At 44.5% G+C, this 25,607-nt stretch overlaps 1 protein-coding gene across 5 annotated transcripts in view; it reads left to right on the forward strand.

Moving 5' to 3' along the window:
* Positions 1-25,607, forward strand: part of LOC126545637 (uncharacterized) — a 152,116-nt gene that overhangs the window by 44,802 nt on the left and 81,707 nt on the right. For all 5 annotated transcript variants that reach the window (XM_050193563.2, XM_055061540.1, XM_055061539.1 and 2 more), the window contains exons 3-4: positions 139-447; positions 5,504-5,670. In XM_050193563.2, coding sequence (XP_050049520.1) covers positions 139-447; positions 5,504-5,670 — 476 coding nt within the window. The remainder of the gene's footprint in view (positions 1-138; positions 448-5,503; positions 5,671-25,607) is intronic.

Consider the following 25,607-nt stretch of genomic DNA (forward strand, 5'->3'; position numbering starts at 1 on the left):
TTTAGAATCGAGTTTTTGTCAGTTTTTGTTTTGTTTTATTATTTGCAGAGCCTTGTGCCTTAATACTTCATGAAAGCTCACCTCCTTTTTAGCCTATCTAGAAATTGCTGTAGACCATGTTGATCTTTTTGCCTCCAGGAGTACGAAGAAGGCTCAAGTGTCCTGTCCATGGCTGGCGAGGCTGCAGCTGGCACCGACTTAGAAGGTGGTCAAGAAGCTACTGCTGACTCACTGGACAGTCCTGGCCGCATTGACATTGGCTCTGATCATGAGGACTTCGATGAGGAACTTGAATTGCATCCACGATTAGACAGGGATGATCTTGATAATGACAGTGGCATTAATGAAGGCATACGTGGCTTGGAAGATGAACTGGAGGATGGTCTTGACGAGGAGGAAGAAGACGAGGATTGTCTCAAAGGAGAGCGGCAGCAAGGTGATGGCCAGGTAGGCTGGGATGTGTTAGTGGTTGTAGTTGGGGGTGACGCTGTACATAAGATTGTCTGACTGTCAACATACTTCCTAATGTGGTGTGTGCTTCACAGACCCACAGGTGCATGTCCTTGGTGTGTAGAGGAGTGCTTCTCTGGACTAATTAGTGCAAGGAGTGCTGATATAGACTAATTTGTGCACTGTTTTGCATGTGAAACAGTGCAGGGACCGGATGAACAAAGGGTCTGCGCCCTGCAGTTTAACAAATAATTGTCTGGGTCCTTAAACTGTCATGTTTCTGCACCGTTTCATAACCCCTGCCTGAACTGTTGCGCATTAGGGCTTACTTGGGCACTTTGTAAAAAGCCAGTAGTTGTGTGGCCTGCTGGTCTGCAAAAAAAGCAGTTATCTCTGCAGTAATGAAATTGGATAATCCTGTATTTTTGCATGTATAGCTTGCACCAAAAATCTATTCCCTTTTCTCCCTTTTCCCTCTTTTATGGTCACCCATTCTGTTTTTGGGTTGCCATTTGGTGGGGAACAATCCCACAAGGTTGTGCGAAGGTTGTGGGACCGTTCCCCACCTGCGGCAAGTTGTTTTTTCATCCACTTTCATTTCCATTAATTTATCATTTCTTTATTTCATTTATTAAGTACGATTAATTTCCCCTATGTTGTCCTTGGTGTCAGTGTTTGTTGGCTTCTTGCCATAAATTACAGAGTCACATCTAAAAAAATGTGGGAGCAGGTCCGGAAGCTTCAAGGTAGCTACTTCCCATTTACAATTCATCTCTTGACAACCCCCGGCATCCAAACAAGTATAGAGGAAGAGGCCAACATATTAGGAGAACATTTCGCTGCAGTCTCTAGTTCTTTACATTACACTGAGTCAATATTAAAATATAAAAACATGGCTGAAAAGCAAAGGCTTTCAACTAGTGGCAGCATAAATGAGCCGTATAATAGTTTAATCACTCATTAAGAAATCGGCAGAGTACTGTCTGCCAGGAAACAAACTGCACCAGGGCCCGATGAAATACACTATGAAATGCTCTGGCACATCTTTCAGAGTCTGCCGTAAATGCATTCTTGAAACTTAACAAGATACCGTTATAAGGAAAAATACCTGAGGCCTGGAAAGAAGATATTGTTGTAGCCTTTCTGAAAACTGGAAAGCCACCGACATCTCCTGGAAGTTATAAGCCAATAGCTCTTACCAGCTGTCTGGCGAAATCTTTTGAAAGCATTCTGAATATTTGATTGATGTTTGTTTTTGACTTCCATCAGTGTGGTTTTTAAAGAATGTGCTCTACAACTGATAATCTTATTCGATTTGAAAACACAATCTGAGAGGTGTTCATCCACAGTACCTTGCAGTTTTTTTTTTAAATCTGGACTAGGCTTATGATACTACCTGGAGGTAGCTCAATTGGTAGAGCATCGCTCGCGTAATGTGAAGGTTGTGGGATCGTTTCCCACCTGCGGCAAGTTGCTTTTTAAGCCACTTTCATTTCCATTAATTTTTCATTTCTTTATTTCATTTATTAAGCACAAGTAATTTCCCCTATATTGTTCTTGGTGTCGGTGTTTGTTGGCTTCTTACGATATGACTAATAAAAATCGGGCCCCTCGGTTAACCCCCTTTCTTCTCGTACCTGGAGGTATAGGATTCTCCGTGACCTAGCAGATCTAGGCATTCGCGGCAAGATGTTAAACTGCCTGCGTGACTTTTTGTGCAACCGTTCCTTCCATGTACGCCATGGTTCAACTCTCTCAAAGAACTTCAGTCAGGAGAATGGGGCACCACAAGGGTGTATCTTAAGTACTACCCACTTTGTTGTAAAAATGAATTCCCTAGCAAGAATAATTCCAAAATCCATTATGTATTCAGTTTACATTGATGATATCCAGTTAGCTTGCACATCCTCAAACATATCAACATGCGAGAGGCAAGTACAGTTAACAATAAACTAGCAACATGGGCTGGTAAAAATGGATTCCAGTTTTCTCCACAGAAAACAGTGGCTGTTATGTTCTCGCTGAAACAAGGTTTACAGACTGATCCTACCCTACACCCTAATGAATCCGAACTTCCAATAAAAATGAGCACAAATTCCTAGGCATTACTTTTGACAAAAAACTTACTTTCCTGCCTTACACAAACACTGTGAAAAAGAAGGCTTCTCGAGCACTCAACATACCTAAAGTCCTTTCACTCAAACGCTGGGGCTCTGATAGGGCATGCCTTCTACGAATTTACTGCTCCTTCGTACGCTCCTGCTTGGACTATGGTTGCATAGTGTATGGTTCTGCCAGATCATTATATTTGAAACTATTGGACCTGGTACACAATTTAGGTTTACGCTTGTCAGCTGGTGCCTACAGGACATCGCCCATAACCAGTTTGTATGTAGAAACTAACGAACCCCCACTTGCAGACAGAAGCATGCTCACATGCTCATACGCTCTAAAAATCCATTCCCTGCCAAAACATATCTGTTACCCAATAGTTACAAAGTGCCCATCTTGAATACTATCCACAAACAAACCCCAGGCCATCACACGACTCCTTCTCCATTTTAAAGAGAAATGCCAAGGGTTAGATTTAAAGGACACATTGCCTAATATTGCACAGAAACCTAGTCCACTTCCACCCAGGTACTGCTTGCCTTCTGTCTGTGACTTCTCATTAACATAATTCCAGAAAAACAAACATCGCAGGAAGATATATTGCAAGAATATTTAGCACTAAACGAAAAGTAAGGGGAATACAGATCATTTTATACCGATGGTTCCAAAGCTGCACACTACATGGGAAGTGCTGCGATACAGAATAGCTGGGAAAAAATTGTACGGCTGCCCTAGTGTGCATCCATTTTTACTGCATAGAGTTATGCAATTTCTGTGGCTGGGGAAAGAATAATAAATGAAAACATTGAAAACATCTTTACACAGATTCACTAAGCATACTTGCAGCACTTCAGCCTATGGATGCAGTTATGCCAATAATCGGTGGCATCCTACACGAAATAACAAGAGCCATGAGGCAGGGACAAAACATCAAATTTTGCTGGGTGCTGAGCCACGTCGGAATCTGTGGCAATGAGAAAGCAGACGAGTGCGCAGCGAAAGCTGGATATAAGGAAATCAAAAACGTAAGAATTACTTGTAGAGACTGCATGAAAATTAGTGTGCCATAAACTGAAAGATAAATGACAGTCCACATGGAACAATCAAACAAACAATAAGCTATGCCTTGTAAAACCCATCATAGAAAAGTGAAAGTCATGTTCACACCAAGAACTGTTCATCGAAGTTGTTTTATGTCACCCCCGTGTTGGACACGCACACCTTACCCATAATTTCTCGCTGACAAAAAAAGACAAGCCTGTTTGTGATAAATGCGGAGATGAACTTACAGTAACCCATATCTTACTCTCATGCAAAAAACTTGAGACACTGAGAAAAAAAAATATTTTACGCCATTCTACAGTGAACACAGTCCTTTTCATCCATCATTGATTTTAAGTGAAGATGCACTTGTTGAGACAATCATGTTTTTAGCTTTTTAAAAGAAGCCAGTTTTTGTGAAAACGTCTAAAGCCCGACCTTGTTCTCCTTTACATTCTGTGACACACCTCATACACCTTCTCATGTCTGAAAAGAAGGCTTAGGTCCTTATTTAATTTGTTGGGATCCTTGGGGCCCTCTACCAGAAAAGGACTCTTTGAGAGTACTCAACTTTTTATAGACATTATGCTGTGGTTGGTGCGTGATGACCTTAGTTGCTTATGTGCCATTAAACTCAACAACAAAACCTTCTGGATCTATCAGATGCGTTAATGTGTCCTATTGCAACAAGACTGCATACGCTGAAACAACAGGTATTTTGAGAACTGCATTAAAATTCTTGGCTCAACACAGCTTTAAATACTGCTGCCACTTCGTTCCTTTGTTTAAACAACGCCACCCCTCAAATAGCTCAAGAACAGTTGTAAAAGTTTCAGTTTAAAATCACAGGTGGCAGCCCAGTCAAGGAGCTTTTTGTGCCTGGGTCAGTGGTGGGTCATGCCGCACACAGAACGCAAACGTCGAGTGTGTCGTGGGTCGTCGGTGGGTCACAGCATTTCACATCAGCTCCTGGCTATTTGTAACCTCGTACAACAAAGATGATACCTCTGCGTTCATGTGCTGTAAAGTTATTGCAGCTGCATAACAGGAAAACAGGCCTTAACGCACAGCAGTGAACGTGTTAATGCACTGATGCATCTTTAATGTGTTGGTGAAAATTTCGGCACTAGCACCCTCTAATGTCATAGTATTAGAAGCCCCTGCTAAAGGCCACTTTTAGCTGATGAAGCCACAAGTGCATTTGAATAATAAAAAACAAGAAAAAACATGGGAACTTGATTTTCACAAAAGGATCCAAATAGTTACTTGAAAATTCTGTGAAATCTGTGATATCACAATGCCATCAATGCTCTCCTTTCGGTGCATTTAAATTAAAGAAGTTCGGCCTGTATGTTTTTGGTAGGTTTTTTGCTGGAGAAATGTGAGTCAATTTAGTCTTCCAATCGATAACTCAGCACTATCACAAGTTTTGATTGTACAGTTAGGTACGCTGTGCAGTGGGTCATCTATACTTCATGCACCTCAAAACTTTAAAAAGTTCCACTTAAATTGTGCTTGTGAATGCTGCATAAGCTAATGTTACATTATTTCCGCAGTGAGAGACATTTCTCTCTTGCTTGATTGGGTCTGGAATTGAGTCTGTATAGAACAGTACCACTTTGCATAAGTCAGGTGTATTCTGTTCCTGCTCTGCCACTGCTGTGGCACTAAAAAGGAGGCTATAACTAATATGTTCAGCCTTGTCAGCATATTTCTGGATCGTGTGCCTATTTAATGGTGACACATAGTTATGAATACGTTATTATGTGGGTGGGCGTTCTGGTTTACAATGAACCTACTGTTAGTGCCTGAGCCACAGGCATGTCTCCCGGGTTCCGTGTACTGCAATTTGAAAATCAGATGTAACTAATGGTGTCTTCTTTTTTTTTTTTTTTTTCAGGAAAGTGTCGATCCCTCTGACCTCCAAGATAAAGTTTTGGACTTTGATGAAGACAAGCGCAACCCTCAGTACATCCCCAAGAAAGGTGCATTTTACCAACATGATGACCGCATGGTGGGAGATGAAGATGCATCTGAAGTTCCAGAAGAAAAAAATGAAGATGACAAGTGAGTAGCTGTGCTTGCCCTTCAGTGCTTTTAGAGAATGTAGAATATATCAAGGGCCCTTCATCTTTTTTGTAAAACCTAATACCTCCCGATTTCGCGTCCCAAGCAAGTTTTATGAAAATCTGGTTAAATACGATTTCTCCTGGAAGAATGCCCTTTCATAAAGGATATTAATAAATGCAGATGTTAAACTAATGAACACTTCCTACCTTGTGTGAGCAGTGGTCAAGGTATACTATTATTATACATATACGTACAATAAAACCTCGTTTTAGCGAAGTTAAAGGGGACCTAGAATTAGTTACGTCTATTACTTAGTGATTTTCATTATTGCATGTACTGCACTATGAATCTCTATGGGGAGTTCAAAGGGAATTTCGCTTAGCTCATTACGTATTTTTGTTATATCCTGTTTCATTATAATGATGTTTCACTATGTAAACATAGTATATGCCTCGTTCTTGCTCAACACTCAAGTGAACACCAGCATCTACAATACGTGGGCAAATCCAAGTCTTAGCCCCTATTTTTTTTAGCCAAATTACAGCTGTAGATGCGAAGTCGAGATGTCCATTCCTAGCGGTGGACCTTTCTTGGGCTGGCCTGGCCTTATCTGGCGATAGCTCCGCGGCACGCCGCTGCTGCCAGTTGCTGAAGATGGCAGTTGTGCTTCACACATCCACGGCGTATGAACAACGAAGCGTGATTCGTTTTCTATGGAGCAAGGAACAAATGCCCATTGAAATCCACAGGGAAATGCAGCCCACGTATGGAGAAAGGTGTCTTGCTTTGAGAAGTGTGAGTTGGTGGTGTTGTGAGTTCGCAAAAGGCTGTGAAGAGTTGCATGACAATGAGCGTTTGAGGAGGCCATGCGAGTGTGAATTATACCACAACCATCTCAAGTTTAGTGCTGCGATGGGACAAATGTCTAAACCGGTGTGGGTACTCTGTGGAAAAATAGTGTAAGGTACATAGAATAGTGCATATAATTGTATTTACCAGTATGGGCCTTGTAAAGAATAGGGGCAAAGACTTTCTGATTTGCCTTTGTATATTCAGCGGCTGCTAGACTTGAGTGAATGAAAGCATGTTGCTTTTTTAGTAGCCGCGTTGACGTAACTGTTACAAAGGTGCATTGCATTTCCCATCTGTCGTATACATGTAAACGACGGTAAAACGCTAGGAGGAGAATGCAGTGCTGACATTGGTGCGCAATGTGAATAGCTGTGACATTGAGAGGACTTGCCCAACTATTTTACGTTCAAAGAAGGTGGACTATATTGACTAGTTGGTATTCCAATAATTTTGTTGCAAGAACATATGGCAGGAACCAGTACATCACAGCAGGCAAGGACTAAATGCCTAACAGGCCTAGGATGGACACACAAGCGGCATTTACATGAATGTGACAGAAGCGTATAGTATCAACATTCAAGTGTATCGAATCTCATGAAAACGAGGTAATACGCCAGGCAGGCTTATCACATCTGATGCACCACACAAGGGTAGTTTGAGATGGAGAATGCGCATTTTAGCGGCGCATGTAAACACCGAACCATATATCGAGAATCATGAGAAAGTGCTTGCTGTGGGATGACAACTGGCCAACCAACAGGAGGTTGTTGCTGCTGCACTCCAGGACATCAAAACAAAAATGGCTGCTTTCAAAGCAGGCTACTTGCGATTTCTTTTCACTCGTGGGTACATTACGCGTGTGGAGCTGTCGTTATTGTCATTAATAAATGACATTAACATTGGTGGGTTACTTGATTTATGTCGTTAACATAGCCAAGTCTGCTTTGAGGTACAAGAAGCCGGGACGGCCACGCTTGACTATTACTATAGTCGGATACAACATTAGAAAAAAAAGGGCGTTTTCTCCTCCGAGGCGGATGCACACGAACATCCACCAATGGCCGCGCACTCTGGACCGACGTCATGCGCCGGACGGCCGGTGACCCAGCCACCGCAGAAGATGGCCGCCCGCACTTCGAACTGGGCCTGGTCGCGTCGCTGTGCGTGTCAACGCCTCGTCACAGTGAATTCCCAAACTGTTTGTGATTGTCTATCATGCCGGAAATATTACTGCGAGCTTACGATGCAGCATTTGTGCCGCGTGCGTTTATTCTAAGCCGTGATCCGGCGAAGAAACATTGCAGCGAGCATCGCTGACGCTGCACTACGCTTTACCTGAAAACAAGATCCCACGACGACCGCTGCAAACACACATCCTGCCTGTTTGTTCCATGTCTTTTTTATTTCGCTCCTGAGTGAAGTTACGACGAGAAAAGTTTGCCAAAGTCTGGTGCCTACTGTCAGCGGCGAGTGTGTTCGTGTACTGTGTCACTACGTTTCTCGTCGGATGGGGTGAAGTGATGGAGCAAAATCATTCTCAGGAGAAATGAGAAAAGTGTGCGCGCATGAAACCTACGAGCGTCTCAACAGAAAATATTTGCAAAAGAAGCCTCCAACGCAAAGATTTGTCGCCGTCAACTTAGCGTGAAGAATCGTTGTCAGCAGTGAGATGGCCGAGCGTCTAACGGCGGTGCTCGAGCGTTGTGTAGCACCGTCGATTGATTGCTTTCCGCCAGTGCTCACCGCGCGCGCAAGCTGTACAATGCGTGCTGTGGGACAGTCACGCGTAAGTTGTGTTGCCAGTGCTCGATAGGGTTTCCCACAACATAGCTTCGCGTTGCTTTTCGATTCTCGTGATATGTTGCAATTAAAAATTTTCAAGACGGTTAAAAAAAAAAAAAAAAACATGCGAGAAAGTAGGCACAGAAGCTTGCGAACCCGCTCCAATAATACCTCTACCCGCATCTGTTTGTAAATGTGTGTATGTTTTCTTGCGTCTGTCAATTTTTTTTTATTTCCCACATTTCTTTATATTTGAGTTTTTCTTAGTTTTCGCGTTTGTGTGCCTGCTTCCATGCGTGTTTGCGCTTACCCTTATTTCTGTCCGTTTATTCTATATTAGCATTTGTTTTTGCTAGTTTTCTTTCAGCAAAGTCTTTACACATTTTCATTAATGAATCTCATTCAAAGCACTAACTCCTGTACACTGCAGGGCTGGCCTCTTCCATCTCATTAAAACCTTTCTCACTGGTCTACCTCTTCTTCTCAATCTGCCTACTCGCTGTGTTTTCTGTTCTTGCTTTTTGTGTTGTTGCTGCAATGTGATTAACCAACTTGCTCAAGATAAATTTTGATCGCCTATGAAAACAGAAAGCTTTAGAGATACATTTTCTTAAAAGCGTCATGTGGGTTGCACAGCAACTTTGCCTCTTACCTCTGTTCATGCTTATGAATCAGTACATGTGGCAGCTCGCCAGAAGTGCACATGAAAGGCTGCATATTGCGAAACAACACCTCGCTGTGCTCTTGCATTTTTCATGCATTCAGTCTTACTAAACAGACGGTTTCGCTGCCCATCACATATGATGGTAAAAATGTTCAACATGAATAACATTGTGCAGTGGGATGTAATTTCCTCTCTGACGCTTTCGTCGTTGCAAAGACATTCTTCAGTGAATGGAGCCCAGCAAAGCAGTGTACTAAGAGCTTTTGCAACTTTCACCATTTATTACTTCACAAATGTCATTGTCTGAACCTGGCCGTCCATCGCTATGCTGATGGCTTGTGAATTAAATAATTGCCTCAATAAAACACATTCAACTTCACTCAGCATTTTTTAGTACAAACAATGCTGGCAGATCTATTCAGGGTGAATAATTGTGCTTACATTCGTGTTACTTGCTCGGTCAGATAAACAAATACAACAATGGCTGCGGCATGACTGTGATTTGATGTGCAGACTGCAAACGGTGCCTTTCAAGCGTGCCCTTGACTACTGCTATTAATAGTTACCCGAATGAGTATTTTGGGCCTGGCTAAGCTAATGATGTTTGATAATTGTTCTCTTATTCGCGTTACTTGCCTGGGCCAGGTAACCAAAATAAACAATGCCACCACATGAATATGTGTTTGCATGCAAGCTTCCAACAGTGGCTGTCATTTTCGCGTTGATTGCTGCCATTTCACCAATAGTGGCAACGCTTTGACTGCGCTTTGACGTGCAGACTGCTAATGGTGCCTTTCAAGCGTGCCCTCGACTACTGCTATTAATAGTTACCCGAATGAGTATTTTGGGCCTCGCTAAGCTAATGATGTTTGATAATTGTTCTCTTATTCGCATTACTTGCCTGGGCCAGGTAACCAAAATAAACAATGCCACCACATGAATGTGTGTTTGCATGCAAGCTGCCAACAGTGGCTGTTATTTTCGCGTTGATTGCTGCCATTTCACCAATAGTGGCAACGCTTTGACTGTGCTTTGACGTGTAGACTGCTAATGGTGCCTTTGAAGCGTGCCCTCGACTACTGCTATTAATAGTTACCTGAATTAGTATTTTGGGCCTCGCTAAGCTAATGATGTTTGATAATTGTTCTCTTATTCGCATTACTTGCCTGGGCCAGGTAACCAAAATAAACAATGCCACCACATGAATGTGTGTTTGCATGCAGGCTGCCAACAGTGGCTGTGATTTTCTTTGATTGCGCTTTGACGTGCAGACTGGTAATGGTGCCTTTGAAGCGTGCCCGCGACTACTGCTATTAATAGTTACTCGAATCAGTGTTTTGGGCCTCACTAAGCTAATAATGTTTGATAATTGTCCTCTTATTCATATTACTTGCCTGGGTCAGGTAACCAAAATGAATGCAACCAAATGAATGTGCTTTTGCATGCGAACTGCTAAAAGTGGCGGTCACTTTCGCATTCACTACTGCTGTTTCACCTATAATGGCTACGACATGGCTGCGCTTTGAAATGCAGATGCTAAAGGTGCCTTTGAAGCGTGCCCCGACGACTGTTATTTCATCACAGGGCCCGTCATGCTCGCAGGTGGCTGCTCAGTAGAGTATTTTGGGCCTTCTGACATTGGCATTATTCATCTCAACGGGCTGGAAAAAACAGTAGGGGCAGCACAACTGCACACAAAGCACAATGTGCTTTGGCATGCAGGCTGCTAAGAGTGGCTGTCACTTTCACGTTGACTACTGCTTTTTCGGGTGAAGCTGGACAGTGGCTGCCCGAATGAGCATTTTGGGCCCCACATAGTTATTCAGGGTTAATAACTGTATTTGCATTCAGATTTTCCAGCATTTCAGCATGTTTCCATGCCAATTCTTATACATATTGAACACGATCTGTGCAGGACATTGCTTTTTCAGAATTGGGCTTCCATTAAAAGAAATATGTCACCAAATGAACTGTTTATTTATTTGAGAGGTCACAGGAGAATGCTTGGCTGCTGTGAACCCACCGGCAAAATTTTGGTAGTCCTAATAAGGGCTGTTCTTTCATTAATGAGAAGCTGTTATGCTTCGAGTGGCTCAATGCCGGACAGCTCGCAGTCGGAGTCGCTTTCTTCACTGTCATCTTCACCCACTTGGATGATGATGGGTTGGATGCAGTCACTTCCAGAGGTATCAAGCCTGAAATTTGCCTCCAGGTCCATCACGTGGCGAATGTTCTTCCGCCAGTCTTCTGCTGTTACCTGTTTGATTTTTTCCCTCAAGACGTCTTCGACCGTGGACAGCTTGAAGTCTCTGTTGTCTGCAGTGATTCCATTTTTCACCTTTGCCCACACGAGCTCGATAGGATTAAATTTGCAGTGGTACGGTGGCAGCCTGAGTACAATGCAACCAGCCCTTTCAGCTGCACTGTCTACGATGTAGCTCAGAACGCGTGGCTTTACAGATGCTACCAACTCAAGCAGCTGCTTTTTAACCATCCTTTCGCTGTAGGTGATGTTTTTGCTTTTGAGCCACTCCTGTATTTTTTCCTTCTTCCAAGCTGTCGTTGGCAATTTCTCTTCTCTCCGGGAATGATAAGGTGCATTGTTGAAAACAATGACGCTACCAGCAGGCAACTTCTGCAGAACATCATTAAACCATCCCTTGAAGCGATTGCCGTCGATTTCTTCGGGGTAGTTGCCTGTTTTTTGGCCACGGAGTCTATCTAAGCAGCAGTCGACGAAGCCATCCTCGCTGCCGATGTGCGTCACAATCATGCGCTGGCCTTTTCCAGAAGGTTGTTTCAGACCCGTCGACAGGCTATTAGCTCGAGCGTATAGGCTTCCGTGCTTCTGCACCACGATGTCTGTCCACACGATCGACCCCGTGTGTCCCACCGTCACCCATGTCTCGTCCAGGAAAAAGATCTTTCGGCCTTCTGCCTGTAGCGTTCCATGTCAATAAGGTAGCAATTCCACCATTCAGCGATGTCATCCCGGTCGATAAGCAACGAATTGCGGCTCCTCTTCTTGTGCTTGAATCAGATCCCGACAAGCAGGGGACGCACAGTTCACCGCTTCAGTGATGGGAGATTCATTACTGCGTGTGCCGAGGTATGTTTGGCCGGCAGGAGGTCTGGACCCCACTTCACGCAGAGTCAGAGATGAGGAGAGCTTTCTCGGCGAAGAATTCTTTATACAATGTTTACATGTTGTCGTCGTTATCAGGAGAGAGACCAACAGAGCAGCTGCAAGCTGCTTAAATAACACCCCTCAGTCCCCAGATTCCCCAGACAGCCCCTAAGGACGAAACAAGGTCGAGAGAGAGAGTGGCCGGGCAGCCTCCGTGGTCCTTTATAACGCGGCTCTCGGTGGCCGGCGCTTTATCGAACCGTGCTGCGGCGTCGGGCCGATCTGGCAGTCTGTCAGAATGGTGCGCCGAGGAAGTTTTATGGCCGGCATAGGACAAAGGGAACCAACTGCAAGGCACGGGGTCGAAACACAGCCCTCCTTTGGAAACCGTCCCAAACACAGCGGGAGTCGTTCGTGGTGCAGGCGCCGCCGGACATAGGAGGGGGGGGGGGGGGGGGGGGTTGCATTGCTGCCGGCACGGGTAGGGGCCGAATAGCAGTCCGTGATCCGGTGGCCGCTTCAGTCGTGGACGCCGCGCAGCCGCGAGGAAACCCGAGCCGTGCACGTAGTCGTGTGCCCGAAGCAGGCACCATGCGGGGATGTATGCTGCCTCCACGGTCGACACACCATAGCACTGCCTTCCGTCAGGCAAATCCCAGGGCACAAATATAACACCATATACGCTTCGAGAACTCGTTAGTGATCTTCACGACCGTCGATATCTCGTGGCGAAAGAAATCCCGCACACGACCTTGGCGCGCACAACGTGTAATACTTCGTGCTGTGTCTTCTTTTCTCCACATTTCGTGGGCGCTTTCGCGAGGGTGTCGACAGTTTGCCACCCGAAATATGCGAAGCTTTGACCTCCCTCCTCACCTTGAACACTGTGCTTTCGCTGACACCAAGCATCTTGAGTTTGTTTGTGATAAATGCATTGTTTTATATAAGTACTTGTTCAATATCAACTGATTCATTTGAAGCTCGGAACAGGAGTAGTAAATGTGCTGTGTACATATAAACAAGCGCAAAAGCCATGCAGAGCTGCGCTTTCTACTTTCGTCACTTGCAATGAAGCTAAAGAGCAGACGGGCAGCGTTGTGGAAGGCACGGGGTTATTTTGCTGTCACGATCCGGCATGTGCTGTAGCACATGAGAGCTCTACTAAACCAGTCATCAAAATACAAGTCTTTATTTATACCGAGAATTGCGCGTTTCAGAAGCATGATTTCTTTAGAGGGATTATTTTAGTCGCGGAGGCAATCGGACGTCACGCTTCGGTCATCTGGGCGGGGCCTCCCCTTTTTTCTAAAGTTGTATCCGACTATAGACATGGCAACCACTGCTGACATTGTGGAAAATTTTATTATTCTGATAGACTACGGTATGTTACTGTAAAATAAACGTTGGGTAAATTAGTGACAAATGAAGAGGAATCTGACGAATGTAGCCGTTACTGTGTGGATATTTTGGGGGCATTTCACAACACGGCAGAAAAAGCAGGCCTATTGGAAGTGAGAGCGCTAACTTTAATATATGACGCTAGGTACCGTTAGTTTGCAGGACAACGTAAAGTCTTTAGGACAACATAATGTGCATTCATGTAAACTGTGGCGTATGAATATATGCAATACGATAAATACGATTCGCTTCTGCCGTATCCATGTAAACACGGCTAGAAACGCTCAAGATGCATATGATAATACAGTCAACAAGCAATTTTTCAGACGCCCGATTTTTCAGACGCCTTCATGGCACCGCCGCAGTACCCCATAGAGTCAGTCTCTAAGAACGTCTGAAATTTCAGATGCGAGAACCCTTTGCCGTTCGATTTTTTGGGCTTTTTTGCCATGACCGCAGGTCCGAAATAGCATTGATCAAAGCCACCACCGCTGCCGTTCTGTGGTCATTCTGCGCCATTCTGTGCAGCCTCGAACCAGCGCCCTTGCATGCCGATGCGCTGACAGCCATAGTGGATTTGGGCTGTCGTTAGGCCCAACTGCTTCGACGTTCGCTATCAAGCTTCCTGCAGTTCGGTGCTATGTTTTTCATTTAAAAGAGTCGCTGCTTAAAGATCCGCATCGGTACAGCAACGTTACGCAGTGAAGTATATGCGAAATATTGCAATGAAGTATACTAAGAGTAGGAAGGGGCAATTGTTACGGGACACGGTGTGTACAGGGTCCTGAACATTTGGCTGCGCGTGTTCAAAAAAAGATTTTGCGCTCACCGCTGCACTGTTCTTGCTCAAATTTTGCGGAATGATCGCATCTTGTCATCGACTTCGTTTAGTAAACACTTGGCACGATTGGTCGCCTGTTTTTTAAGACAAAAATGCGCAACTGTTTTTGCCTACGGGAAAAATGGCTTCTGAAAAGCCAGCCCTGGCACAGACTTGAGTTGCCACTTGCCGGCAGCAGCAGGAGGGAGCTGCCGCTGCGTAAGCGGCCGATTTCAAGATGCCGTTTCGTCTAAGCAGCTCCTTCCTGCTACTGCCAGCAGGCTGCGACACAAGTCTGTGCCAAGGCCGGCTTTTCAGATGCCATTTTTCCCATAGGCGAAAAGAGTTTCTCATTTTTGTTTTAAAAAACAGGCGACTAATCGTGCCAAGTGTTATGCTAAACAAATCTGACGACAAAATGCGATCGTTCTGCAAAATTTGAGCAAGTGCAGTGGTGAGTGCAAAATCTTTTTTTTGAACACGCACAGCCAAATATTCAGGACCCTATATTCCTTAATTATACAGGGTTCAGGGAAAACATGGGAAGGGTGGGAGATGGAAATTCAAGACGATAAGCAAAACGAGAACAAAGTGAAAGCACTAGCTCATGCTTTCACCTTGTTCTCGTTTTGCTCATCGTCTTAACTATACGGAGTGTTTCACATAATTTGAACCAAGGATTTAAAAAAAGTGGTTAACCGCAACTGAATGAGACCGACATGATTTGCCGTCATGTAGCTTTCCTTAGGATATCTTTTATATTGTGCTTAATTAGTTAATTAACTAAAATGAATTATCCAATTTCTTAAATATTATTTTTAGGGCAAAGTGCGTTTCATTAGGTTGTAAAGGGGGTTCAGAAACGACCGATCCAACTTTTTGTGACAACCTACATGCTGGGCAATTTTTTTCCAGCGTTTAAAGAACGCCTGCGAAATTTGAAATAAGACCACGTGACTGCGCTTGCGCGCTATCGTATTGCAGTGTGCTTAACAGTGCGTTGAGCTTTTGGCTTATCAGGGACGGCGGTGCTTCCTTTCCGTGTGCTATCGTCAAAGATGCTGTCACACTGTGAAGCTGTTGCCTAGAGCTGCAGCCGCTCACTTCGCCATGATCCGCACGCACGGTTCTTCTGCATGTAGCGCATTTGAGGGTGCTGAAATGTGGTAGCACATGAGCGCAGTCACATGGTTTTATTTCATACTTGTTCTTTAAACGCCGGAAAAAAACACCACACAGCATGTACGTTGCCACGAAAAATTGGATTGGTTGTATTCGAGTGTCCTCTACAATGCAATAAAACGCACATGGCGCTAAAGTTAATATTAAATAATTTGCATAATTGATCTTAGTTAATTCACTAATTAAGTGCAACATAAAAAATACTGGCAAACCATATGTCATTGGTTTCATTCAAGTTAGGTGAAACACTTTGTATATGCGTTCGTCTCCTGCCAAAGCACGAGCACCAATACGCCTAATAAGTGTACTTGCAGGCCTTCAGTGCTATTTTGGACGTGCCTGTGGTGATTTGAGTCCTTGGGGGCAGTAAAAGGCATGCTTTCAGTTATTAGGACGTTTTCGAGGCCCCTAGGGAGTCCCAAAAATCTGATGTTGACTGTGTATGTCAACCAGCGCCTCCAAGATAAAAAAATAAGCATCACACGTCTTGTGAAGCAGCCTCGTGCACATTACTACTTGCATTTGACAATGGAAGAAAGAGGGATCGCCAGACACATCTGTCATTTTTCTTCTTGTGTTTTTTTTTTAAATACAGTAAAAGCTTGTTAATTCACTACTCGTTAATTCGAAATTTCGGATAATTCGAACTAGTTGCCGCGGTCCGTCCCACAATGTACTGAAAGCGATATGTAACACATCCCGCTAATTCACACTGAAATCCGCACCGCCACCGATAATTCGAACTCCGCATCATCGTGGATGGGGAGAGTGCTAGTGCGCGGGAGCACGCTGGCGTCGCCGCGCGGGTCGCGCAGCTTTGCTTTTTCGATCAGCGGCAAGGACGATAACACCCTCGCCGCGCGCCATGTTCTTTGCGTACGAGCGTGCGAGGGTGAGCCGGCGAACGCGGCTCAATCTCGCGTGCGCGAGAGGGGAAGGTGGGGCGGTGCGCGCCCTCTCTTGTCGCGCGCGAGGCGAGGGAGGGACCGGGGGACGATCTTCGGCGGCTGAGGCAGCTGCTGCTTACGGCGCGGCCATGCGGCCGCCGCATCTTGAAAGCGATCTGCGTCGTGGCCAAAGTGCGCGCCCGCGTGGGCCTCATCTTCAAAGCGATCTGCGATGTTTGCTGAGTGCGCGTATTGCCGGTAGCTTCATATGCGATGTGCTTTCTACGTTTCGTTCGCGTTAAAGCGAGGGCTGTACGAACGTCAATTCGCTCGCTGCTACTGCTGCGTGCCCTCACTCCAGCGTTTTTCAGCGAGTTTCCGCGGTCATCGAGCGAGATGCGTTCATGCTCACCTGTGCGCGCGTGACACAGTGCTTGTTAAGTTAGTTAGTAAGCAAATGCTCACAAGTTTATACGTCCGATAAAACTATTATCCTTACTTCGTATAGGTATCTACTAATTTTCTATCGCAATCGATGCTTCGCTTTTCGCGCGAGACGGAGACTTTTTTTTTTCTCTGCCCCAGTCAGCGCGACAAACGCGCGGATGGAGCAAGAGCCATCTCGACATCGGGCGCGTCGGACTGCGCTGGCCGCGTCCGGTTACGTTGGCTGCGCCAGAGCTTCGAAGTATAGACGTTCACGTCAACGTGACGTAGCGTGTGCGCGCGTGCTCACGCCACGTTAGACTATATACGCGCCTTAACCGAGCGATTTTTTCTCTGACTTTCATTAGTTCGAATTTTGTATAATTCGAATTTTCATAGCATCCCCGCGGAATTCGAATTAACGAGCTTTTACTGTACAGTAGACTTCCATTTATTCGACTCCAGTTCATCCGATTTTTCGTTTAGTTCTATCCCAACGAAAGGTTCTAGCTGGCGTTCTAGCTGGCGCCCCAGCTTCCGTTATTTTAACGCAAGAGCGTTAAGGGCCCCATGTCACAGAAAATCTGCAGAAATCTGCGTCCAGCGTCGGTTGTCATTTCGGCAGAAGGATTTTCGAACCACCTATACCCAGGCCCTCCATGTGGTGGAAGAAAGTTACTGAAGTAATCGAATTTCTCAAGCTAAAATACTTAGAAAAATCGTGAGGTACGACTTACACACAACCTACAGGCATGATAGCGTCATATTGTAATTTGACTATACGAGAAAAGAATTCTATTACGCGAAAACTCAAACTCATTTTCCAGCATTTCTACCAACCATAGGCTGGCCACGGCGGCTTCCATTTGCGCGCGCCGGCACCTGAGGGTCTTGGGGGGTACCTGAGCATCTTGGGGTGTTTCTACCAGAAAGCCTGCCTTCGTGCATAGCGTCTGCGGCCAGCGTTTCCCGGTAAAGATTATGGTTACATACCTATTTAATTTTTTTATTTATTTACCCTCAGGGCCTTTTGGCATTAGAGAGGGGAGTGGGTTATACAACAAATAAGCAGGAAATGAATTACGAGCTTATACACAGTATTTGCTACTTATACAATGTTAGCTGAAAGTATGATAAATACAGTAATAGAACATGACATAAAATTGACATTAAACAAGAAAAAAAGAAAACACCAACAGTAGTTCGTACAAATGTTTGCTATTATACAGTGTTAGCTAGTGCTTTTCGAAAATTATCGTTGTTATTAATGGAAACAATGTCAGAAGGAAGTTCATTCCAATCTTTCGACGTACGTGGCAAAAATGAGTGTAAGAAATATGTCGTTTTACATGCATCAATTCCAACTTTATGCTGATGATCGGTACGGTGAGATAATATGGTCGCGACATGAATTTTGTATGAAGTGTAGGGTGGTGATACAGCTTATGAAAAAATGAAAGGCGGGAAATTCTTTGACGTGTTGCTAGCGGTTGAAGACCCAGATTCGATTTCATTGAAGATACGCTCGCACCATAGTTGTAGTTCCAAAGAAAAAATGAGTGGCGTTGTTTTGGATTAGTTCAAGGGAGTGTATTAGGTTTTCGTGGAAAGGGTCCCATATAGCTGCAGCGTATTCTAATTTTGTCCGTAGCAGGGTTTGTAAAGTAGTAATTTTAAAGGAGAGGGAGCACGAGAAAAGTTACGGCGTAGGTATCCCAGCAAGTGGTTGGCTTGGTTAATTATATATCCGACGTGATGATTCCACGTTAATTTATGGTATATGCAGCCCTAAGTACTTATATGAACTTGTCGATTCTAAAGCAACGTTATTCAAGTAGTACACAGGCAGGTTATCTTAGATCGGGATACTCTCAGAAATTTGCACTTGTTAATGTTGAGTTCCATTCGCCACAATCGGCACCATTTGCTGACGTTATTAAGAACGGCCTGAAGCATGGTGATGTCATGTTCGTTAGTTATTTCTCTGAGGATTACACAGTCTGCAAATAAATATACGTCAGAAGTTATTGCTGAAGGTAAGTCATTGATATAGATAAGGAATAATAGAGGTCCCAGAACAGAGCCTTCTGGAACACCGGACTGAACGTCCCTATGAGGTGAGTCATGACCATTAGCTGTTACGAACTGAGAACGGTTAACGAGGAATGATTCAATCCATTTTAGAACTTTATGATCGAGGTTTAATTTGCTTAGTTTATAAAGTAAAAGTTAATGACACCCTTTGTCAAAGGCTTTTGAAAAATCTAAGAAGATACAATCGGCAAGAGAAGAATGGTCAAGTATTTGGTGAAGACTGTGAGTAAATATTAGTAAGTGTGACTCACATGAGAATTATTTTCGAAAACCATGTTGTGATGGCAAAAAAATGAATTACATTCAAGAAAATCCACAAGTTTAGTAAAAATATGTTCTAGCAGTTTGCAGCAGGTACTGGTTAATGATATTGGGCGATAATTTGTAGGCGATGTTTTGCTGCCAGATTTATGCAAAGGAAATATTTTTCCTATTTTGCATTCTGACAGAACAGTAGATGTGTTGAGTGATTGTTGAAATATAGCACTGATGTTATCAAAGCTGGGTGACGAATGTATCTTCACAGAACCTATTAGTCGAATAACTCCGGGAACTTCAACATTCACTGGAGGCATAGTTAAGAAGTTAGTCATTCAAGACAGGTAGTTGAATTTCAGCATTACACGAAAAATTTTTAACAAAATTATTATTCAGGAGAGTTGCGCATAGGTTTTTTGGAACAGGGTTACCAGATCAATTGTTAAAAGTGATAGAACCATCGGAAGGTGGATGTATGACGCGCCAAAACTTTTTTACGTTAGTTATCAAAATAGATGGTAATGTGGTCAATAAGAATGATTCTTTAGCATATTTGAGTGCGGCTACATAGGCGTTAGATGATAATATGTAGGCTTTCCAACGTGAGTCAGTGGGTGATTGCTTTGCGGAACGATACAGTCGATACAATAAATGATTATTCTACCAAGGCGCGCGCGGGTTGCATGTTATAGTACGGGTTGGGATGTGTTTATTGATTAAGCGATTTACCTCTGCCGAAAACATATTTCAGTTTGACTGCACACTACGATTTTCAAGATCACCCAAGAATATGTTAATAGATTCACCTCGTTATTTATTTCTTCAAAGTTAGCTCTCTTATAGTCTCGAATTATTTTTTTTACTCTTTGGAAGTTTCAGAAATGGAATATTAAAGTGAATATTTAGCAAGAAGTGGTCCTTAATACCGGGTAAGTAATAGATGGCAGAGGCATAATCGGGATGATTGGTTAGGATCAAATTGAGAATGTTTGTGGAATTGGATGTTAATCTTGTAGCTTGTGTGACTAATTGAGTTAACGAAAATGTAGTACAAATTCCGAAGGAATCTTTTGAATCAGAAGAAGATAATAAGTTGCGTATATCGCTGTTCCAAACTATATTAGGAAAATTGAAGTCACCAAATAAGAAAAGTGGTGTAGAAGGAAACTGTCGTAATGAAACTAATTACATCATGAAATTCATTGGTAAATGCGGGTGACGAGGAAGGTCGACGATAGCACACTTCTAAAATTACCTTTTGATGGTTCAGAGTTGCTGTAACCCACACTTCATTCCAGATTGGTGCTGATGTGAATGGGTGACGATGGGATGCGTTTCAAAATGGCAAGAAGTACGCCGCCACCACGGCGCTCTGTTCGGTAACAGCGGTATATCGTGAATTGTTTGCTATCGTCAAACAGTTCCGAGTCATGAATGTCATTCGAGAGCCACGTTTTGGTTAAAGCTATTATATTGGCTGAACACGTGCCAATTGCGGATGATAAGGGGTCATGGTTTTTCAGAACACTTCTGATGTTAGTATAAAGGATGCTGACTTGATTATTTTGCGCATGCCCACCACCCCTCACGCGTCCCTAAGTAGGAACGTGTTGCGAGGCAGCTGAAACATGGTTGAGGCCAATGTTGTGTCCTGGCACCTCCTGAATACTATTCGAGTGAGAATGGTACATGTAGCATTTGTTGTTTAGTAGCAGTTTCTTGTAGGTGAGTTTAAACTGTGGTGAGTCTGGTTGTGATTTAGCAAACTCAGTTAATTTTTTACGGGCAAGTCGAGTTGCGGGTGAAAAGTGCTCATTAACTGCGATTTGCTAGGTCTTAACTGCGCACGTGATGAAAGTACTGATTCTTTGGCTTTGTAGTTAGTAAATTTTGCAATTATCGGGCGACATTTGTTAGTTTGGTAAGTGCCGAGCCGGTGTGCTCGCTGAATTGAATTGCTGGGAAAAGAGCCAAGAGCGGCGTTAAGTGCTGAGGTTAGTTTTTCTTCTGTCTGTTGCCAGGTTTCTTTCGAGTCAGGTAGACCATGAAATATTATCGCAACGAGACCTGTTTTCCAGATCATTTAGGCGCAATAATAAAGAGCTGTTCTGAGCAGTGAGGCTGTCTACGTTGTCTTGCATGTGTGTTCGGTTAGTGTTGAAACAGTCAAGGGATTTTTATTTTTCATCTAAATCGTCAAGCATTTTCCTGATACCTGCTAGCTCAGTTTGTGTACTTTTCTGTCCATTTTTAATGGCTTGGACATCCGATACAAGTTCGGTCTGACACTTAGAAGACTAGGGAATGAGAGTGCATGTCCTTAAGCAGCTTAAACGTGATCTTCATTTGGTCTGCAGGATCATCAGGTAAATCATCCAGTTCAGATAAAGCGACAGTACGTGTATTAGGTCCAGGGTTAGATTCAATGTCACCAGCACATAACAATAAAATAGCCATTGCGTAGCACTGGCACAATGATTCGAACAACACCCATGGGCACGGGAAGACAATCAGGCAAAATTCATCAGTTTCTTTAGTGTATAGCAAGAACTGCGTACGTACCTGCATTGCAAAAACGTGCCGATAAAGCACAGCGCTGCCAACGGTGGTCCCGTGCCCACTGAAGAGCATGTCGGAGTGTCAGCTGTTTAAATTCGCAGGCGGAGGTGATGACGTTGACGATGGCGCGGGGTAGCCTGGCAGGAGCTGTGTGATGGAAGTTGAATTCAGGAACGGCACATCAGTGTAGAAGGCATAGTTGTATTCGAAGCTTGGCAACGGTGAGGCAAGGCCAGTCCGGATTTCGGGAGTTGACGAGAGCCAAGCAAGGGCTAGCGATAATACCGCCTGCATTGCAAAAGCGTGCCGATTAAGCGCAACGCTGCCAACGCTGGTCCCGTGCCCACTTGCCGCGAAGCGTGAGAAGCAGTGAGAGATCTTTGAATGCTATCGCATTCCAATCTTAAAGGCGAAGCTTAAGCGTTCTCCAAATTTTTTATCTCAAAATTGGCCTTCGCTGGACAATTCGAACTTGACTGGCCAACTTCGCCGCCATAGAGTGGTGTTAGGCGGTGAAGCATAGGCAATATATTGCGGCAAAGCATATAAAAATAGAAAGGGGCCACTGTCACGGGACATAGTACGCGTTTATTTAGTGTACTGGTGCGCACGCGCCGTCTCCCGGCACAGTACGAGCACCAAGACGCCTAATAAGCATACTGGCTGTCATTCAGAGTTCTTGACGTTTCTGGGGCGATTTGAGCCTTTTTATGCCAGACTGTTAACGGCGCCTAGTATGCGTTCCTTAATTATGCGCATGCACGTGCGCCGTGCACCGAAAAGCGGAGAAAAAACATCCCTTTTTTCGGAAATCTAGCGAACTGGAAGGCGGTAAGATGAAAAAACTCCGAATGTCGAGTAGACATTTAAAGCCAACAAAATATTGCGGTCTATCTAAAACTCTGAAGGACTGCCAGTAAACTTAGTAGGCGTGTCAGTGCTCCTACTGTCACCGGAGATGGCGCATCGGCGTGTGTAAATTAAGGAACATGTGCAATGTCCTGTAACAGTGGCACCTTAGCCTGCTTGGTTTGCTTCACCATGTTACATTGTTGTATTGCGGCGCAGCTAACTTAACCCTTTGAAGGTTTTTGCTGTACATGTACGGCGGCGGTTTTCTGTCCCGCAAGGTCTTTGCCGTACGGGTGCGGTTTCGACCCTCCGTTTGAAATTTCGCGCCATAATGACGATGCGTGCTCACTGGGAGGTGCTGCCATCTCTTAGGACTTACAAGAAGCATTTGAAATTTGGGCTACCTTCTTGGGGAGATAAACAGAACTGATTTCTAGCTTCAGCGCGTCGCGCAGACTGCGGCTACACCCCTTTTGCGGTTTCAGTTTCGCCGCGCGATCGCAACGGAGGCGTGCGAAACGTCATTTTTCTCTTTGTCGGCACTCTCTTGCAGAGGTGGTGGAAGTTGATTTCTATCTTGATTGGCTCTGCTCTTAGCATGTTTATAACCGTCGCTCGCGAGGTATTCTCGCTCTCAGCGGCAATGCGCTTTCGCGGTTTCGGTTCTTCCGCGTGATCGCAACGGAGGCGCGCAAAACGTGATTTTTCTCTTTGTCGACACGCTATCGCAGGGGTGGCGGAAGTTGATTTCTATCTTGATTGACGCTGCTCTTAGCTTGTTTATCACCGCCGCTCACGAGGTATTGTCGCTCTCTGCGGCAACGCGCTTACACGAGAGGGTGCCTCAGACCTCTGCCCAAGGCAGCCGCACGCAGAGAAGATGTCATGTGTGCGCCAACACAACTCTTCGCTTCAAGAGAAGAACGTGCACGCATTTTAGGTGTGCAGACTGCGTTAAGGCGCTGTGCGGAGACCCGTGTTTCAAGGAGTACCACACTCTGAAATACTATTGAACATTTTGCAGTTCTGAGTGATGCCGACATCCAAATACTGTTCCTAATTCTTTTTTTACTATTTATTCCCGACTTTATACATCTTGTACATTCAAGATCCGCAATAAAGTAATTTGACCACCTGGGAAAGTTTTTTTCAAAATAATAATACCCTCAAAGGGTTAAAGGCAACTACTGTCTAGTGAATCAACGGCGTGTTTCGGCGTTTTTTTCTGCCGTTTGTTTAATTTGACCTGCCAGATAATTCGACCAATTTTGTCGGCTTCGTCATGATCAAATTATTGGAATTCCCTCAGGACCAAATTGCGGCGGCAGTTCCTGGAGATAGAGCAAAGCACAATGCGTGAATTGGGGGATGAGGCTCGTGAAGGCACCTTGATCAACATAATCACCAGCATAAATATTTTAGCCTCCTGCAAACAAAAATTTGCTTCACTATAGCCGATACCCAGTTGAATATACCACATTTTCGATTTCGTTTTGGAGCTGACAGGCTGGAGTTTTGAGCGCCCTGTGGCACAACCTTGTGGTGAAAAAGGAATTGGCAAAGTAGTACAGATGTGACAAAGCTGCATAGAATAACACGAGTCGCTTGTTTTATGTGTTGTTTTGAGTTTTCTGCATAGTTTTTCGGACTGAAAAGTGCTTATAATGTACACATGACCTTGTGCGCTACTGCCTGTAACATAGGTCATGGAAAGCAAGCACTCTTCGCTCCAGCAAACCGTGCCGAAAGCGGGTAAACCCAGTGACTACGGCGAGCTACGCATGATCTCGAAGTGTTGTGTTGTAGCTTCGACGGGGCGGCTGGACGGAGGATCTACGGCATGAGGCCTAAACGTCCGGGGCGTGCAGCACCGCAAGAAAAGCCGGACTGCTTCAGTCGGGGACCAGACCAAGAATGATTTTATTTCTGCCAGGGAAAATGCTGCAGGCAACTTACAGCATTTTGCGCTGAGTGGCGCCCTGACGTAAACTCACGACTGAAACCAGAAGCCAACACAGGATACCACATGTTGCAATGGCCATTATTGCTGTGGGGTGAATTGAAATAAACAAGAGGGTCATAACCCTGATGTGTATTCCTACCGGTTACCCTCAGAGCCATAGAAAGCGGAGCAGCGGAAGCGCTGTGCTGTTCGGCATTGCAAAGTGAGTACACAACAAAAATCCTCTTGCCACCAAGCACCGAATTGTACTTGAGCGTTGGAAGCATTGGATGCGCTTCGTGATTGCTATGTGCAGTCACTGCAGACACTTACAGAGAATGCTTCAATTTTGTTCTGCCGCTGAGCCCAGCAGCATGCAGCCGCAGCAGGTGCTCGCTACCTGTGTGACTGCTCCCGCCTTGCCTCAGAAGTGCTGTGAACAAAACATTGTGTACAAATCTCATCAAGGCCCGAGAACACCTTGACCAATGCAGTTTCACGGCGTAGCTAACACAGGGCAACACAGCAAAATATTGAGGTAATTGCGCGCCATTTCGTAATCATGTTGTCTGCTCGCGAAATTGTAAACCTCTGCTGTGAATTGACACGATTTAATTATAAAAGACAAACGCCGAACATTACACGCAACTGCCATGCTTAGTCCAAAAGTACTTGTTTGATTTATTGTGTTGCAACGGGCAAGACACGGGGGATCCAAGGCAGCCCGATATAATGTAGCCAGTCGTCATTGTTTGACCTTTAATCCCTGACATTGTTTATTGCAGATCACTTGATAGTTTTGGCTCTAAGAGCAAGCACTTTTGCATTTATTATCTATAATCTCTCGAATATGCCTCTCTGAATCTCAGTGTTGTGTGGTACTTGCTGCAGTTTTGAGTTGGAGCATACCGAAACAATCCCTTTGACCTCTTGCACACTGTAAATGTGCTTGGCGTTGCAGAGCTTCATTCCTCTGAATAATGTGTCTGGCCTGAAGAAGTTTTCTGTGTCTGAAATTTGCCGGAATCCATAATGCAGAAAAGTGAAACCAGCTGCTCCAGTGTGCTCCTGTGCTTACGGCAGCAGATGTA

The sequence above is a fragment of the Dermacentor andersoni genome, chromosome 1 (assembly GCF_023375885.2).
Source record: "Dermacentor andersoni chromosome 1, qqDerAnde1_hic_scaffold, whole genome shotgun sequence".
NCBI classification, from domain to species: domain Eukaryota; kingdom Metazoa; phylum Arthropoda; class Arachnida; order Ixodida; family Ixodidae; genus Dermacentor; species Dermacentor andersoni.